Consider the following 17,131-nt stretch of genomic DNA (forward strand, 5'->3'; position numbering starts at 1 on the left):
ACAGCCACTTCCACCTAGAAGGATAAGTGCAGTAGATATATGAGAATACGACCACATGCAAGTTTCCCACCAGGCCACACACCACCTTGACTTGGAAATATATCGTTGCTCCTTCACTGTCACTGGGTTAAAATCCTGGCATTCCCTCCCTATGGGCATTGTGGGTCAAACTTCAATATGTGGACTGCAGTGGTTCAAGGAAACATCTTCTCAAAGGCAATAGGCAATAAATGCTGGCCAGCCAGGAATGTCCAGTGAATTAAAAAAAAGGCTAAAAGGAGATAGAGAAGTATGTAGTAGATCATCATCAGAGGAAGAATAAAGACAGTAACTAAAGGTTACAATTCTAAAGGAGATGCAGAGGCAGAGACCTGGGGTACATGTGTAAAGACCATTCACAATGTTAGTCCAAGAAAGTGGTTAAAAAGGTATGCAGGACTCTGACCGCTATTGATGCGGAGACTACAGAAGCAAAGAACTTGTGATGAAATTTTATATATCAACGGTTAACTACAGAAGAGAACTGCTAAACAAAACTCTCATCATTTCATCTTAAATGTGAGATCCTTGACGTTTAAACTGTTTTCCCCGAATTCCAGTCTCTCCCAAAGAGAAAACATCCTTTCAGCATCACCTTGTTAAGTCTCTTTAGGATGTTGTAAAAGAATCGTTACTCATTTTTCTAAACTACAATGAATACAGACCCAAGCCATTTCCTCCAACCTAGTTGCCAGCATTTTGCTCTGTGCAGATCAGTGATCAGGCCTGGATGTAACAGGCAACATGGCTCGGTACCACATATAGTCACAGAGCTGTACAGCATGGAAAGCGACCTCTCAGTCCAACTTGCCCATGCCAACCAGACCATACTAAATTAAACTAGTCCCATTTGCCAGCATTTGGCCCATATTCCTCTAAACCCTTCCTATTCATATGACCATCCAGATGCCTTTTAAATGTTGTAATTGTACCTGTTTTCATCACCCCCTCTAGCAGTTCATTCCATACGTCACCAGCTTCTGTGTAAAAAAGTTGCCCCTTAGGTCCCTTTTAAATCTTTACCCTCCCACCTTAAACCTACGCCCTCTAGTTTTGAACTTCCTTATCCTTGGGAGAAAGATCTTGACTATTCACCCTACCTATGCCTCTCATGATTTTATATAATGTCACCCCTCAACCTCTGTCACTCCAGGGAAAATAGCTTCAGCCCATTCAGCCTATCCCTATAGCACAAACCCTCCAACCCTAGGAACATCCTTATAAATCTTTGCTGCACCTTTTCAAGTTTAACAATATCTTTCATATAACAGGGAGACAGGAAACGAATGCAGTATTCCAAAACTGGCCTAACCAATGTCCTTTACTCATTGTACTGACCAATAAAGGCAAGTGTATCAAACACCTTCTTCACGATCCTGTTTACCTGCAACTCCACTTTCAAGGAACTATGAACCTGCATTCCAGGGTCTCTTTGTTCGGCAACATTCCCAGGTCCTTACCATTAAATCCTGCCCTGATTTGCCCTTCCAAAAAGTAGAATCTCACAATTATCTAAACTCCATCTGCCACTCCTCAGCCTATCAGCTCATATGATCGAGGTGTCACTGAGCTCTAAGGTCACCTTCTTTGCTGTCATCTGCAAACTTACTAACTACACTTCCTATATTCACATCCAAATCATTTACATAAATGACCAAAAGCAGCAGACCCTGCACCAATCCTTGCAACATAGTATTGGTCACAGCCTCCAGTCTGAAAAGCAACCCTCCTCCACCACCATCCTCTGTCTCCTCCCTTCGAGCCAATTTTCCATCTAAATGGCTAATTCTCCCTGTATTCAATACGATCTAACCTTGTTAACGAGTCTACCATGCGGAAACTTCTTGAACACTTTAGTGAAGTCTATAAAGACAACGTCCACTGCTCTGCTTTCAGCAATCTGTTTTGCCACTTCTTCAAAAAAAAACTCAATTAAGTTAGTGAGACATTTCACATGCACAAAGCCTTGTTGACTACCCTGAACAGTCCCTGTCTTTCCAAATACATGTAATATTCAGATGACGTTAGGAATAATTTAGCTATCAGTAAAATATATTTTGAGACTCTGGAATTTTGGGACCAAAGCATTCCTGTCTTAATTAAAAAAGGATAATTTTTGCAACACCCAACTTTCATTCCAGTTGCCATGTTTTCCAGGGTTATATTTCAATTCTATTGGCCAATTAATGCATCAGGCAATTTAAATGAAGATTTAAAATTAGACATACACATGTCAAATAATATGCGGTCTGGGGCCAGCTGGCCATGACTCAGACACAACTGATTCTTGTAATCATAGGTCAGACACAAACAATTCCTTCCATCCTACCCAGTGCCTTGATATTCAGAATCACCCAAGACAGCAGCTTTCCAATGGTGATCATGATGGAATTGTTCAAATCCAAGCCCCTCTCCTTTCCATCGGCCACTGAACAAGCAAGCTGCTGGAAAACCTACCTACACATTTCATCCACATCTACCTCTGGCCCAAGCTCACAGCCTTACCAGGTGGATATTGGATCATTCAGATATGACATGAAACAGTAATGGTAACCATTAGTGCAGAAGATGAATCAAAACAAAAATAAAGTGTGAAAGAGGTAGAAATAAAAACATCGAAATTGGAAGGACATATTCAGGGAACATTAGAGTTACAGCTGTAAAAAATTTAATAAAAATTCAGGAAAGCTTTAAGGTCAGAGACTGGAAAGGAAGATAAAGTATTAAAAATGTTGATGAAAAAAAGCAATTTAATAAACGTGTAGTGCCTGGTTGAATGTGTAGTGTGTTGGACACTTGCTATTCCTACACATGATACACAGGGCAGAGCCTGAACTCTACATCATTAACACTGCCAAACAGGAGACGCAATGGGAGCTGGTGCATTTTGACAGCTAGGCATTCATAAGACACAGACCTGGAATGTGATGGCTCTTTAACTGGTCTGTGAGAGCTAGAAAATATAGATAAAGGCCACAAATCAGCTCCAATTTAGAAATTTAGAATTCAGCAAGTTAATAAAAAGCCTCACCATCTTGAAACACCCTCTCCACATTCAGGCCATAGGTGGCACACGTTTCATAGTAGGTGCATCGCTTCAGATCGTTGGAAAGTTTCCGGGCCCTTGAGTCATCGATCACACGTGGATTCGCGGCACTAATGGCATCTGTAGAGAGACAATATGAACAGCAGATTACCTCATGCTGAGCACTCTTTGTAGAGATAAACCAACCAGGGTCCACAGCACCTTTCTCACTGTAAGAGCAAGGGACTACAACATAAAACTATCTTCAAACACCAAGTCTAGCCACAGTGGTCTTCAGCAATTGACTTCTGGAAGATGTGAACAATGATTAAATAGGCAGACACATGGCTGACAAAACCTAATGCAGGAAAGTGCTAAGAGATGGATCTTTGAAGAAAAATTAAGAGGGGCAGCATTACCTAAATGATACAATTTTACTCGGGACAAAAGGACAAACACAAAGGGTTAATACACCAAAGGTTTTAAAGGTAGCAAGACAAACTGATGAAGCTACTGTAAAAACATACAGGAATCTTGATATTATACATAGACGAATAGGCTTTCAAGTAAGGAGTAAAAGCAACTGACAGCAGATGCTATATATCTGAAATAAAAACCAAGTTCTGGAGATACACAGTAGGTGTGGCAGTACGTGTGGAGAGATAAACAAGACGTAATGCTTTAATGGGAGGTGATGGCCGAGTGTTACTCTCACTAGACTATTAATCCAGACACCCTGGTAGTACTCTGGGGACCAAGGTTCAAATCCTGCCGTGGAAGGTGGTGGAATTTGAATTCAATAAATTTCTGGAGTTGCTGCCTCACAGTACCAGGGACTCAGGTTCGATTCCACCCTTAGGCAACTGTCTGTGTGGGGGTTGCAAATTCTCCCGCGTCTGCATCAGTTTCCTTGGGGTGCTCCAGTCTCTTCCCACTGTCCACAGATGTGCAGATTAGGTGTATTGGCCATGGGAATTGCATTGTCACCAAGGGTTGGGGAGGGGGGGGGGGGGCGTCGGTTGATTTTGGTCTGGGTGGCTACTCTTCAGATGTGAACTAGATGGGCCGAATGGCTTGCTTCCACACTAGGGATTCTATGACCATGCAACCATTGTTGATGGTTCGAAAAATCCAGCTGGTTCACTAAAGTCTTTTAGGGTAAGAAACTACTGTCCTTACCTGGTCTGGCCTACATGTGATTCCAGACCCACAGCAATGAGTGACACCCATATCCCGTGAATTAATTTTAGAGGAAGTCTAATATAACTTCTTTAGAATGAGACGCAAATGTTGATAAAAATAAGGATGTGATGCTCAAGCACGATCAATTATAGGTTATATCTGTGCTGGAGTTTTGGACTTAATTTTGGATAACACACTTCAGGAAACACATCAAGGCCTTAGCAAGGAGCTTGACTCACATGGTATCATAAATGAGGGACTTTGATTATGTGGTGAGATTGACGATGCTGAGTTCATCGGAGATTAGAAGATTAAGCAGATATTTGATCGAAAATGCTGAAAATCATTAAGATTTAAGATCATTGGCAAAGGGACCAAAGCTTGCAATATAGGAACTACCATTTTAGCCTCTTTCAGCTATTCAATGCGGTTATGACTGATCGATGATCTAACTAGATAGACTTGTCATTGCCCTATGATCCTCAATGCCTTTGAGAACAGAAGTCTAACAAGTTCAAAGGTTCAAAATTAACTTTGGATTCTGTAACAATCGACACTTACAGACCATGGTTTAAGATTTTTACCACCCTTTATGTGTAAGAAACTTCTCCTAACTTCACTCCTGAAAGTTCTGGCTCTAACATTTAAAACTATGCCTCCTCATCCAAGATTCTGCAGCCAGCAAAAATAGTTTCTCCAGCTACTGTTTTCTGTTCTCCTTTACATTATGAAACCATGACCACTGCATCTCAATTTTTGTATAGCTTACTTTGGAGATCATTTATCATTCTAAGATGCACACTCTCCAAGGACAATACATCTTCCCTCAGGTAAAAAGAAATGCTTTTAGGCAGCAAGTTGTTATAATCTGGAATGTACTGTCTGAAAGGACGGGGGCGGATTCAATAATAACTTTCAAAATGGAAATGGAAAAGTTATAAAACAAAAATTTTCAGTATTATGAGGAAAGAATAGGAGTGTGGGAATTATTATTCACTCTTTCAAGCAGTGAACAGGGACATAATGGGCCAAATGCCATCTTGTGCTAAAAGATTTCATGGTACTTCATTGTTAAGCAACATAACTTTGAGAGGACTGTTATCTAATACAATACCCACAATCAGCCAGCAGAGGACAGTAGCAACATATAAAACTTACAAGGTCACTTCATTTGAGGCAATTCAAAGAAGATTCACTAGAATGATCCCCAGTACAGAGGGATTGTCTTACGAGTAAAGCTAAACAGGTGGAGACTCTATTCACTGGAGTTTGAAAGAATCAGAGGTGATTTCATTGAAACATATTGGATTCTTAAGGTGCTTGTGCTTAGAGGATATTTCCCCTCATGGGTGATTCTAGACGCTGAGGGCATCATCTCTGAATAAAGGGGCACCAATTTAAGATGAGATGAGGAGGAATTTCTTCTCTTAGAAGGTTGAGTGTCTTTGGAACTTTTTACCACAGAGAGCTGTAGGGGCAGACACCTTGTGTGTATTTAAGGCTGTGTATTTAATTAGATTAGATTCCCTACAGTGTGGAAACAGGCCCTTCGTCCCAACCTGTCCTCACCAACCCTCCGAAGAGTAACCCACCCAGACCCATTTCACCCTGATTAATGCACCTAATACTATGGACAATTTAGCATGGCCAATTCACCTGACCTGCACATCTTTGGACTGTGGGAGGAAACTGGAGCGCCCGGAGGAAACCCACACAGACACGGGGAGAATGTGCAAACAGTTGTCCGAGGCTGGAATTGAACCTGTGACCCTGATGCTGTGAGGCAGCAGTGCTAACCACTCATCACCATGCCACCCATTAATAGACTTTTGATCAGTAGGGGAATCAAGGGTTACAGGGAAAATGTAGCAAAGTGGACGCGAGGAATGCAGGATCAGTCACGACCCGATTGAATGATGGAACAGGTTTGAAGGGCCGAATAGCCTACTCTTGTTCCTACTTATGGTGTTATAGTCTTAACAACAATAAAGTGATGAAGAGCAATTACATTGCTTAATTTAAATTAAAAGAGGAAACAGATCTGTAGCTAGATACATAGGCTTGAAGTAAGCTGCAAAATATTCTAGGTAAAAATTTCCTCTGATTACTACTTGTAAGACCATAAGACATAGGAGTGGAAGTAAGGCCATTCGGCCCATCGAGTCCACTCCGCCATTCAATCATGGCTGATGGGCATTTCAACTCCATTTACCAGCGTTCTCCCCGTAGCCCTCAATTCCTCGAGACAACAAGAATCTATCAATCTCTGCCTTGAAGACATTTAGCGTCCCGGCCTCCACTGCACTCCGTGGCAATGAATTCCACAGGCCCACCACCCTCTGGCTGAAGAAATGTCTCCGCATTTCTGTTCTGAATTGACCCCCTCTTAATTCTAAGGCTGTGTCCACGGGTCCTAGTGTCCTCGCCTAATGGGAACAATTTCCTAGCGTCCACCCTTTCCAAGCTGTGTATTATCTTGTACGTCTCTATTAAGTCTCCCCTTAATCTTCTAAACTCCAATGAATACAAAAGACTTAAGGCTACAAATAGCACACAGATCAAATCTGTGAAATACATTGCAAATAAAAGTCATGCTGATGAGCCACCCATTAAAATAGACATTTTCTACAGCAATTCCCAATATTCACAGGGAGATCAAAGCACTGAATACTCTCAGGCAAACAACAGCAAGCTGGCGTGGTGTGTGCCTAACTATACACTGAAATGCTACTGAAAATGTGTTGCTGGAAAAGTGCAGCAGGTCTGTTCTTTGGATGCTGCCTGACCTGCTGCGCTTTCCCAGCAACACATTTTCAGCTCTGATCTCCAGCATCTGCAGTCCTCACTTTCTCTTATACACTGAAATGGAAATAGTTATGGCAATTTACACTATCGAAACCTTCTATGAGTTTGAATGCTTTTATTAATTCTCCTCCTAACCCACCCCGCTCCGCAGGAGAGTTGCTATGAACGGTCATTTTCTCCACAGCTTTCTCAGTAATGTGGTGACTGGATCATCACCCTGACTCAACAACTGACAATCTAAAGCTCTCTGGGGCAGAGAATTCAAAGCTTCACAACCCACGTGAGGGAATTTCACCTCATCTCAGGCAGATGATAGATCCAAGAGTACAGCTTCTAATTTTAGGCTCTGCAACCAGGGACAGCAGGGTCTAAGTCTCTTACCTCATCAAACTCTCTCAGAATGCTGTATATTTTAACAAAACCTCATACTTCTAAACTCGAGGGAACATTTGCCCAACACATTTGATCACTCCTCATAGGTCGATTGCCTCAATCCAGGCATTAATCTAATGACGTTATTGCATGTATTAGGAATGGAAACCAAAACTGCACATAATTGTTCAAGTGTGGTCCTAGCAAAACCCTATAAATTTGTAGTAAACCTTCCTCATTCACATATGTGAACTCCTTGTAGCAAAGGCTAACACACCGTTTGTCTTAATTATTTATTGTATCTCATAAAAGGTCTAAAAATTGATAAATCTCCTGGTCTGGATGGGCTACATCCTAGAGTTCTGAGGGAGGTGGTTGAAGAAATAGTGGAATCTTCAAAGGAATAGTAATCTTTCAAAAATCACTGGAGTCAGGGAAAGTCCCAGATGATGGGAAAAATCGCTGTTGTAACCCCCTCGTTCAAGAAAGGATCAAGACAAAAGATGGAAGATTATAGGCTGATTAGCCTAAGCTTGGTTGTAGGTAAAATTTTAGAATCCATCGTTAAGGATGAAATTTCTAAAATTCTTGGAAGTGCAGGGTCAGCTTACAACAAGTCAGCCTGGATTTAGTAAGGGGAGGTTGTGCCTGACAAACCTGTTATAATTCTTTGAAGAGGTGACAAGTCGGTTCGACCAGGGAAACCCAGTGGTTGTTATCTACCTAGACTTGCAAAAGGCCTTTGATAAGGTGCCTCGTGGGAGGCTGCCGACTAAGGTGAAGGCCCATGGTGCTTGAGGTGAGCTACTGGCATGGATTGAGGATTGGCCAACTGACAGAAGGCAGAGAGTTGGGATAAAAGGTTCCTTTTTGGAACGGCTGCTAGTGACAAGTGGTGTACTGCAGGGTTCAGTGTTGGGGCTGTTTACTTTATATATTAATGATCTGGATGAAAGGACTGGGGGCATTCTGGCAAAGTTCGCCAATGATACGAAGTTAGGTGGACAGGCAGGTAGTACTGAGGTGGTGGGGAGGCTGCAGAAAGATTTAGACAGTTTAGGAGAGTGGTCCAAGAAATGGCTGATGAAATTCAATGTGAGCAAATATGAGGTCTTGAACTTTGGAAAAAAAGAATACAGGCATGGACTAGTTTCTAAATGGTGAGAAAATTCATAAAGTCAAAATACAATGGGGTCTGGGAGTGCGAGTCCAGGATTCTCTAAAGGTTGACTTGCAGGTTGAGTTCATGGTTAAGAAAGCAAATGTAATATTATCATTTATTTCAAGAGGGTTGGAATGTAAAAGCAGCGATGTGCTACTGAGACTTTATAAAGCTCTGGTTAGGCCCCATTTAGAATACTGTGTCCAGTTTTGGGCCCCACACCTCAGGAAGGACATACTGGCACTGCAGCGTGTCCAGCAGAGATTCACACAGATGATCCCTGGAACGGTAGGCCTAAAATACAATGAACAGCTAAGGATCCTGGGATTGTCTTCATTAGAGTTTAGAAGGTTTAAGGGAGATCTAAAAGAAATTTACAAGATAATGCATGGCTTAGAAAGGGAGGACGCTGGGAATTTGTTTCCGTCAGGCGGGGAAACTAGGACTTGTGGACACAGCCTTAGAGGGGGTCAATTTAGAACAGAAATGAGGAAACATGTCTTCAACCAGAGTGTGATAGGCCTGTGGAATTCATTGCAATGGAGCGCAGTGGAGGCCGGGATGTTAAATGTCTTCAAGGCAGAGATTGATAAATTCTTAATCTCGTAAGGAATTAAGGGTTACAGGGAGAGCAGGCAAGTGGCACTGAAATGCCCATCAGCCATGACGAAATGGCGGAGTGGACTCGATGTGCCGAATGACCTTACTTCCATTCCTATTTCTTATGGTCTTATGGTCCATTGGAACATTTTGGAATTCGCATACAAGGAGAGTAATGGCAAATCTTTCTCACAATTAGAGGTAATTATGACTAAAACTCACTGGCAAAGTATCTCAAGAGACATGGAGAAATGTTTTCACAAATGTTGGGATTTGGAACATTCTGTTACTGAAAAGATGGTGATTCGATAAATAATTTTAAACAGGACTTGGACTCACACCTGAGGAGAGGAACGTTCAGACAGTCAATGACAAAATGTGCACATGAGGGTGTAAGGACATCTGCTCTTTCAGTGAGCCAGCACAGGCACAACATATGAATGATTTCCTTCTGCATAAGGTTGTACAATTCTAATCTTTCTATCAAAGTAAAAAATTCCAGATTTTCCTGCCTCACACTCCATCTGTCATCTTACTGCCCATTCACTTAACCTGTCTAGATCTCTTTGCAGCAAGTTTGTGTAATTTAGTTGCTTAACAATGAAGTTCCATGAAACGTTGCAACATTTGGCCCATTGTGTCCCATGTTGGGTCCATTTAATCAAGCAGGAGGGTGCTGGGTGGTCATGCACCCCTTCCCTGTCTCTCCTGCAAAAAGGTACTAAGCAGGAAAGTCCGTGGACAGCATTCAAGTGGGCAATTAATGCACATTAATGCTGATTCTCAATCCAGCAGTGGCAAGGGATACCATGTGAGAAGCCCAAAGAGCAAGTCCCATTGTTTGAGAGCTTCTAGAGTTATTCCCTTTATTAATGTCACTCGGTGCCTAATTAAGGGATCCTGCATCAGAAAGGGAATCCTATTTGCCCTTGTTGCCAAACCACCTCCCCTTGAACTGGCCAGCAGGTCTTGGAGGGGGGTGGGGGTGGTGGAAGGTGGTGAGTGGATTGTCTCAGTAATGTGTCTGATTGGCAGGCTATCCGACAGCAGACTATGCTGAGCTCTCACCAGTTCTCCAGCTGGCAGGCAAAACCCCAGTCTCCTCCATTAAATACTGCCCATTTTGATGCCCTCTCAGTTTAGATTTCCACTGAGCTTTTATCTGATCAGCAAATTCAGGCAAGTTATTCTCAGTCCACTCTGAAGTCATCAATGTAAATTGAAAGTGGCTGGGTGCACAGCATTGAATCTTGTGATACATGACTAGTGACATCTTGCAAGCCCACAAAATAATCCATTCATTCCTATTCCCTATTTTTAGTTTATCCGTCAATCTCTGATCCTATTCTTCTCACGAACTTAACCTAGTGAGATTAGCTCAATATAATACAAAAGACAAAATAACAAGAAAAATGGCGATGCTACACGGAGACAATTGCTCAAACCTGGCATGGCCAAATATATACTGCCTGTGGCTCAATATTCCAGTTCTTGCCCATGAGGTTGTGTCCTATACCACAGAGCATCAATTATAAATCACCTTGGCAACACATATTTCCTTACCTTGCGTCCCAACCAGTACCATTGGCATTTCTGTGGTGCTCCGATAGTTAGCCATCCTGGTGTAGTAATAGTAAACTGCATTGAAGCTGTTCTCATCCTCCAGACTGAAGACAAAGATGACAGCATCCACCCACATTGCAAACTGGAAAGAGTCGAGATCAATCAGTGAGGTACCACTGAGGCAGATCAATGCAAAGAACATTTCCTATTCCATCCTTTTCACCACCTTCCTGCTAATGGCCCCATCAAAGGTCTCAAAATATACTCACCCTCGTAGTCCCATGCTAAAGAAGATGTAGGTAATATAAAACAAGGATTTCCTTCAAACAGCAAACACCAAGAGCTAATAGATGCACTTTCTTTATCTCACTCTTTAAAATGAATGGCTTTTAGGCTATAAACATCCACCTGACATTTGCAAATATAGTTTTTCAACTAATTGGGACATAAATTGCAAGTGATACACTGGGCACTCTTAATTACTGACCTCTTTATTTTTATTTTGGAAATACAAGTTTGGCTCTGTTTATTCTAATGATTTGGCTAGAATACATAATCTTTTGCATTAAGTCCCATTACTTTCGGCCTGTAATCAATGATATGATGTGGTTCCAGAAATTTGTACTTGTCAACATGTGTAATGCTAAAAATCCAAATGCAAAAAGTTACCGGATTCAGATTGTGTTTATAAAACCATATTATCAACCAGGCATAAGACTTCATGAGAAACAATATAATTCCTTTGACTAAATCTCTCCAACCCACCAAGCTGTTGTTTAAGGATTTGAATTATTTACACTCACTACTCAGTGAAATCATGATGCCGTTTGTATCTGTGTATTACAGGAGAAAGTGAGGACTGAAGATGCTGGAGATCAGAGCTGAAAATGTGTTGCTGGTAAAGCGCAGCAGGTCAGGCATTCCTGAAGAAGAGCTCATGCCCGAAATGTCGATTCTCCTGCTCCTTGGATGCTGCCTGACCTGCTGCGCTTTTCCAGCAACACACTTTCAGATCTGTGTATTACAATCAGGCGAGATAGGTCACCTAAACCATGCCTGACCTTGTCTCAGGGACTTGCTCCATGTTCACTCTCAGAGAAGTGCTCCTGTCACAGGATTCACTTCACACTTATTCTTTATCTTTACCAGCTGGAGTGCACTGTCAATGGTTTCACTCAAGCATGTAACACAACTCAGCTTGCATAAGTCTTCAGAGTCTTTTTGTCAACCTTTCAAGCTGCCTCAGGATAAATCCCTTACTGCTCCTTTATCTGAGCCTTTTACAGGTTGGAATTTGAAACTTCTAATTTTCCCAAATCAAAAGGTACTTTCAAATTTCACCTATTTTGGATTATAAATGATGTTTTCACATAGTTTCCATTACGACACTAACTCTAAAGCAGACCCCACAGAGAGAACACAACTGTGTTCTGAGATTCAGGGCATTCTGAAATTAACTATCTCAGGCCTTTGAGAAAAATAAATAGTCGGTCTTTTTGAAGTAGGTGAGTAGGTATTCTAAAGGAGATCTGTCTTAACAGTAAATGTACAAAATCCACTTCAAGAGTCCTCAGTAGTGTTAAGCTAGCAGAAATTAATAAACTGCCTTATCGACCAACATACCCCTATGGTTATTGATTTTAAAAAGGCATCCATTCACCAGTACCCTTTCATTTCTTAAATCCTTTCGCACGATTAAGTGTTGTACAGAACACTGAGAATGTGACGCAAGGCTGAGGAAACATGTTCTGTGGTTTCTAAAATGCTGGTGTCAAATTCAGCCTCAATTCTGGGATCAATCCAATTACAAATTCCTGCAGGCCCTCTGAAACCTCTTCTCCATTCACTTCACTTCCTGTTCAATTCTCCAAACAAACTCAGGTCCCAAACATGTTTTCATTCTAGGCCAGCCCCACAGGAACCAATGTTGAGATATGTGAATCATGTCAGAAAAATAAAACATCATTAACAAAAAAGAAACTTGCATTTACACAGTATTTCTCACAAGTGAACATCTCAAGGTGTTTTATGGTCAATTAAGTGTTTTTGAATTGTTGTCACTGCGGTAATGTAGGAAATGCAGCATGTGTGCAAGATCCACAAACAGCAATATGATAAATCAGCAAATAATCTAATTGGTGGTGCCTACTGAGGGATAAATATTGGCCAGGACTTTTTACATCCACCTAATCAGGCAGATCAGACCTCTGTTTTAATTCTCAAATGACAGATGGCACTCCCTCAGTACTGCAATGGACTGCCAGACTTGATTTTGTACTCAAACTGAGACTTGAATCCAATACCTTGTGATTCAGAGATGTAAGTGCTACTGAGTGATGGCTGACAGAGGGGCCTGGACACTGCTACTGGGAATGAGGTCAAAAGGGCAGGGTGGGTTAGGAGGAAGCCTAACGTGTCAACTTCTTTGAGCTTCCGTGGAAAGCCAAGCTGGTAATGATAAAGGTAACAAGAGCATCAATGTAAATTAACAACATTAAACCAAACTTAATTTTAATGGAAAGGGCTTTTGCCCAAAATGTCGATTTTCCTGTTCCTCAAATGCGGCTGCTGCACTTTTCCAGCACCACACTCTCGACTTTCATCTCTAGCATCTGCAGTACACACTTTCGCTTAGTTAATTTTAATGGAGTCTAGCATGTAGGAGATGTGAGAGGCTGGATAATCTGTCACTGTTTCATTTTATTTGATTTGATGTCAAAAGACAAAGTGATATCAGCCCATCATTACCTCATCTCAGTCAGGCCATTGTGAGCTTTTACTGACTACACATTTAGCCCTTTCTCTATGATGCATAGTAAAACAGGAGTGTTTAAGAGATTTTCTAACTATTGCAGGATTTTTTCTAACAACTGGCAAACGTGCAGGACTAGGGGAGGACTCCAAGTATATCCAAATAATCACTAATAAATCCAATAAGAAATTCTGGAGAAGCATCTTTACTCAGTGTGGTGAGAATGTCAAATTTTGCCATAACATGGAAAGGTTGAGGAGAACAGCACAGCCACATTCAAAGAGAAGTGAGATAGGCACGAAGACAAAAGGAAAAAGGCTATGTTGACAGGGAAACATGAACTAGTGCAGGGTGGTGTCTTGTGTACAGCAAAACACCAGCACCGAGTTGTTGGGAAAGTAGCTGAAGCAGTCTTCCTCCTGGAAAAGATAACGTTTTTTTGAAAAATTTTAAGATTTCTTTTGTGTAAAGATGCGAAATTCCTTACAATAAGATTTAACACATTATGATACAGCTCAAGTATGCGTACCAGACATACTAACTTATCCATGTTGGCACTCACTGCTTAAACAATGTTGAGCCAGAAACAGAAGATGGAAATAATTGGGGGTATAATCTGTCTCTGTTTCATTTTATTTGATTTGATTTCCAAAGGCAAAGAGGTGATGTTGACAAAGCCTGCCTTGAAAATACAGAAAATTGATGGATAAAAAAATCTGGGTGCCTGCTTGTAAATGCTCATTATAAGAATAATTTTACTTTGCAAACTGACTCTAGAATAAATTCAGCAATTCCAATTTTTAAAAAAATTCCAACATGTTAATTTGCACATTATCAGATTGGACAGGTACCAAATCCCAAAGCTGATGGCAGCAATTCCAGACACTTGGAATTTACCCTTCGTCGCTACCCATTCCAGTGTCTGGTGACAACAATTTTTCCCAGGCACAGGAAGTTGGTGGTACATGGTATTGTAACCAACTGGCCATCCTTAACATGCAAAATTGGATATGTAAGGGTAATATATTGGACTGTTTTCCATGTGCATTCCTGATGGTGTGGGGTTGGTTTTTGAGAGATTCAAAGGAAGCAGCTTGGGCATATATTGCTCCACTAGGAGTTGGTACAGAGTACTACTGGATTGAGAATAACCGATTCCTTTTCTTCCAATCTCATCACACACTGCTGTGCTGTTCCCTGACCATAAAGAAATCCCAAGATTTTGGGGCATATCAGGAGTGCACTGAGCAACACGAGCAATGTCCAGTACAATGCCTGGTGAGATTTAAGTAGCGATGCTCTTCAGTGGAGTGATGTGCACAGCAAGATTGGCACAACTTTCAGAAGGTATTCAATAAGGTCCTACGTGAGAGATTAGCGTGTAAAACTAAAGTGCATGGGCTTGGAGGTATTGTACTGATCGAGAGAAAACTGGCTGGCAGACATGGAACAAAGAGCAGGAATAAATGGGGATCTTTCAGAAAGGCAGCCAGCGACCAGTGGTTGGACCCTATATAAATAAAAAAATATACATTAGATGAGGGAATTAAGTGAAATATCTCCAAGTTTGTATATATCACAAAGCTGGGCGGAAGAGTAAGCTGAGGGGAGGATGCAAAGATGCTTCAGGGTGACTTGGCCAATGCAGTGAGTGGGCAAATACATGCCAGATGACGTATAATGTGAATTAATAGGAGCCATTTTGGGAAAATAAAACAAGGAAGTAGATTATTTTCTGAACGGCAATAGATTTTGAAATGAGGCAGTGCAATGCGACCTGGGTGTCCTTGTATAGCAATTGCTGAAAGTAAGCATACAGATGCAGCAGGCCGTGAAGAATGGTATGTTCATCTTCAAAGCAAGACGATTTGAGTACAGGATCACAGATGCCTTGCTGCAATTGTACAGGGATTTGGTGAGACCACACCTGGAGTATTGTATGCAGTTTTGGTCTCCTTATCAGAGGAAGCATGTTCTGGCTATGGAGGGAATGCAACAAAGGTTTATTATGTTGACGCCTGGGATAGCAAGACTGACATATAGAGACAACTGGATCAACTAAGACCATATTTGTTGGAGCTGGAAGAACTAGGAGGGGGGAATCTCATAGAAACCTACAAAACCCGAACAGTACTAGAAAGGGTAAATGCAGGAAGATGTTTCTGATGACCAGGGAGTCTAAGACCAGGGATCATGCTCTAAGGATATGATATAGGCCATTTCAGACTGAGAGGAAGAGAAATTTGTTCACCTGGAGAGAAGCGAGCTATAGAAAGTGGTTGAGGTCACAACATCAATGTTTCCAAGGAGGAGTTAGGTATGATTTTAGGGCTAAATAGATCAAAGGGTATGAGGAGAAAGCAAGAACAGGATAACAAATAGGATGATCTGCCACGATCAAATTGAATGGTGGAGGAGGCTTGAAAGGCAGTAACGTTTACTCCTTTTCCAATTTTTAAAAATTCTCTTATGGTTGGATCAGGTGTCAAATGCTCTCTAAACCCATTTACCCACATTAGGGAGCACACTGCGGCTGCATCCTTACTGCAGAATGCATAAACATCACTCTGAACCATGCCAGTACTGCAATATAAAGGATACCTACTCAGTTCTGAATTCCTCAGAGCTAAGGCATCATTAGGAACAGACTGAGTGAGGAGTTGTCAGGATGAATTGGGGCAGGATAGATTCATTAACTAGATTGTTGGATGGAGAAGAAAGAATAGTGACGTGAACTGGAGATGTAGCAGTTGGAAGATAGAAGGGTAAGAGCTGAACTGAGAAAGAGAGAAGCAATACATAATTTATCAGATTCAACACAGGAAGATTAGCAATGTAACATGAAGATATTCAGCTTGTACCACAAGCTAATGAAAGGGAAACAAACAAAGGAAGCGTGCGCGCGTGAGAGGTAGAGACAGAAAGAGAGAGAGACAGACAGACAGAGAGAGAGACAGAGAGAGAGAGAGACAGAGAGAGAGACAGAGACAGACAGACAGAGAGACAACCAGCGACAGACAGAGAGACAGAGACCCAGAGAGAGACGGCCAGCGACAGAGAGAAAGAGAGAGACAGACAGACAGAGAGAAATAGAAAGAGAGAAACAGAGAGAGACAGCGACACTCAGAGAGATAGACAGAGAGAGAGAGAGACAGACAGACAGAGGGGGGGGGGGGGGGGAGAGAGAGAGAGAGAGAGAGAGAGAGAGAGAGAGAGAGAGAGAGACAGACAGAAAGAGAGAGAGAGACAGAGAGACAGCCAGCGACAAAGAGCCAGAGAGAGAGAGCCAGCGACAGAGAGAGAGAGAGAGAGAGACATAGAGAGAGAGAGAGAGAGAGAGAGAGAGAGAGAGAGAGACAGGCAGACAGACAGAGAGAGACAGAGAGAGAGAGACAAACAGAGAGAGACAGCGACAGACAAAGAGATATACAGACTAGACAGAGAGAGAGAGAGAGAGACAGACAGAGAGACAGTGACAGAGAGACAGTGAGAGACAGTGACAGAGAGACAGTGACAGACAGAGAGACAGAGAGAGAGAGAGACAGAGAGGGGGGAGGGAGGGAGAGAGAGAGAGACAGACAGACAGAGAGAGACAGAAAGAGAGAGAGAGAGAGACAGAGAGAGAGACAGA

The 17,131-nt window shown here is 41.9% G+C and overlaps 1 protein-coding gene across 4 annotated transcripts in view; it reads right to left on the reverse strand.

Annotated features, from left to right (window-relative positions):
* Positions 1-17,131, reverse strand: part of agap1 (ArfGAP with GTPase domain, ankyrin repeat and PH domain 1) — a 788,284-nt gene that overhangs the window by 313,474 nt on the left and 457,679 nt on the right. For all 4 annotated transcript variants that reach the window (XM_060827602.1, XM_060827601.1, XM_060827600.1 and 1 more), the window contains exons 5-6: positions 10,749-10,890; positions 3,071-3,205 (exon numbers count right to left, since the gene is read on the reverse strand). In XM_060827602.1, the coding sequence (XP_060683585.1) occupies positions 3,071-3,205; positions 10,749-10,890 (277 nt within the window). The remainder of the gene's footprint in view (positions 1-3,070; positions 3,206-10,748; positions 10,891-17,131) is intronic.

This window comes from Hemiscyllium ocellatum, chromosome 7 (genome assembly GCF_020745735.1).
Source record: "Hemiscyllium ocellatum isolate sHemOce1 chromosome 7, sHemOce1.pat.X.cur, whole genome shotgun sequence".
NCBI classification, from domain to species: domain Eukaryota; kingdom Metazoa; phylum Chordata; class Chondrichthyes; order Orectolobiformes; family Hemiscylliidae; genus Hemiscyllium; species Hemiscyllium ocellatum.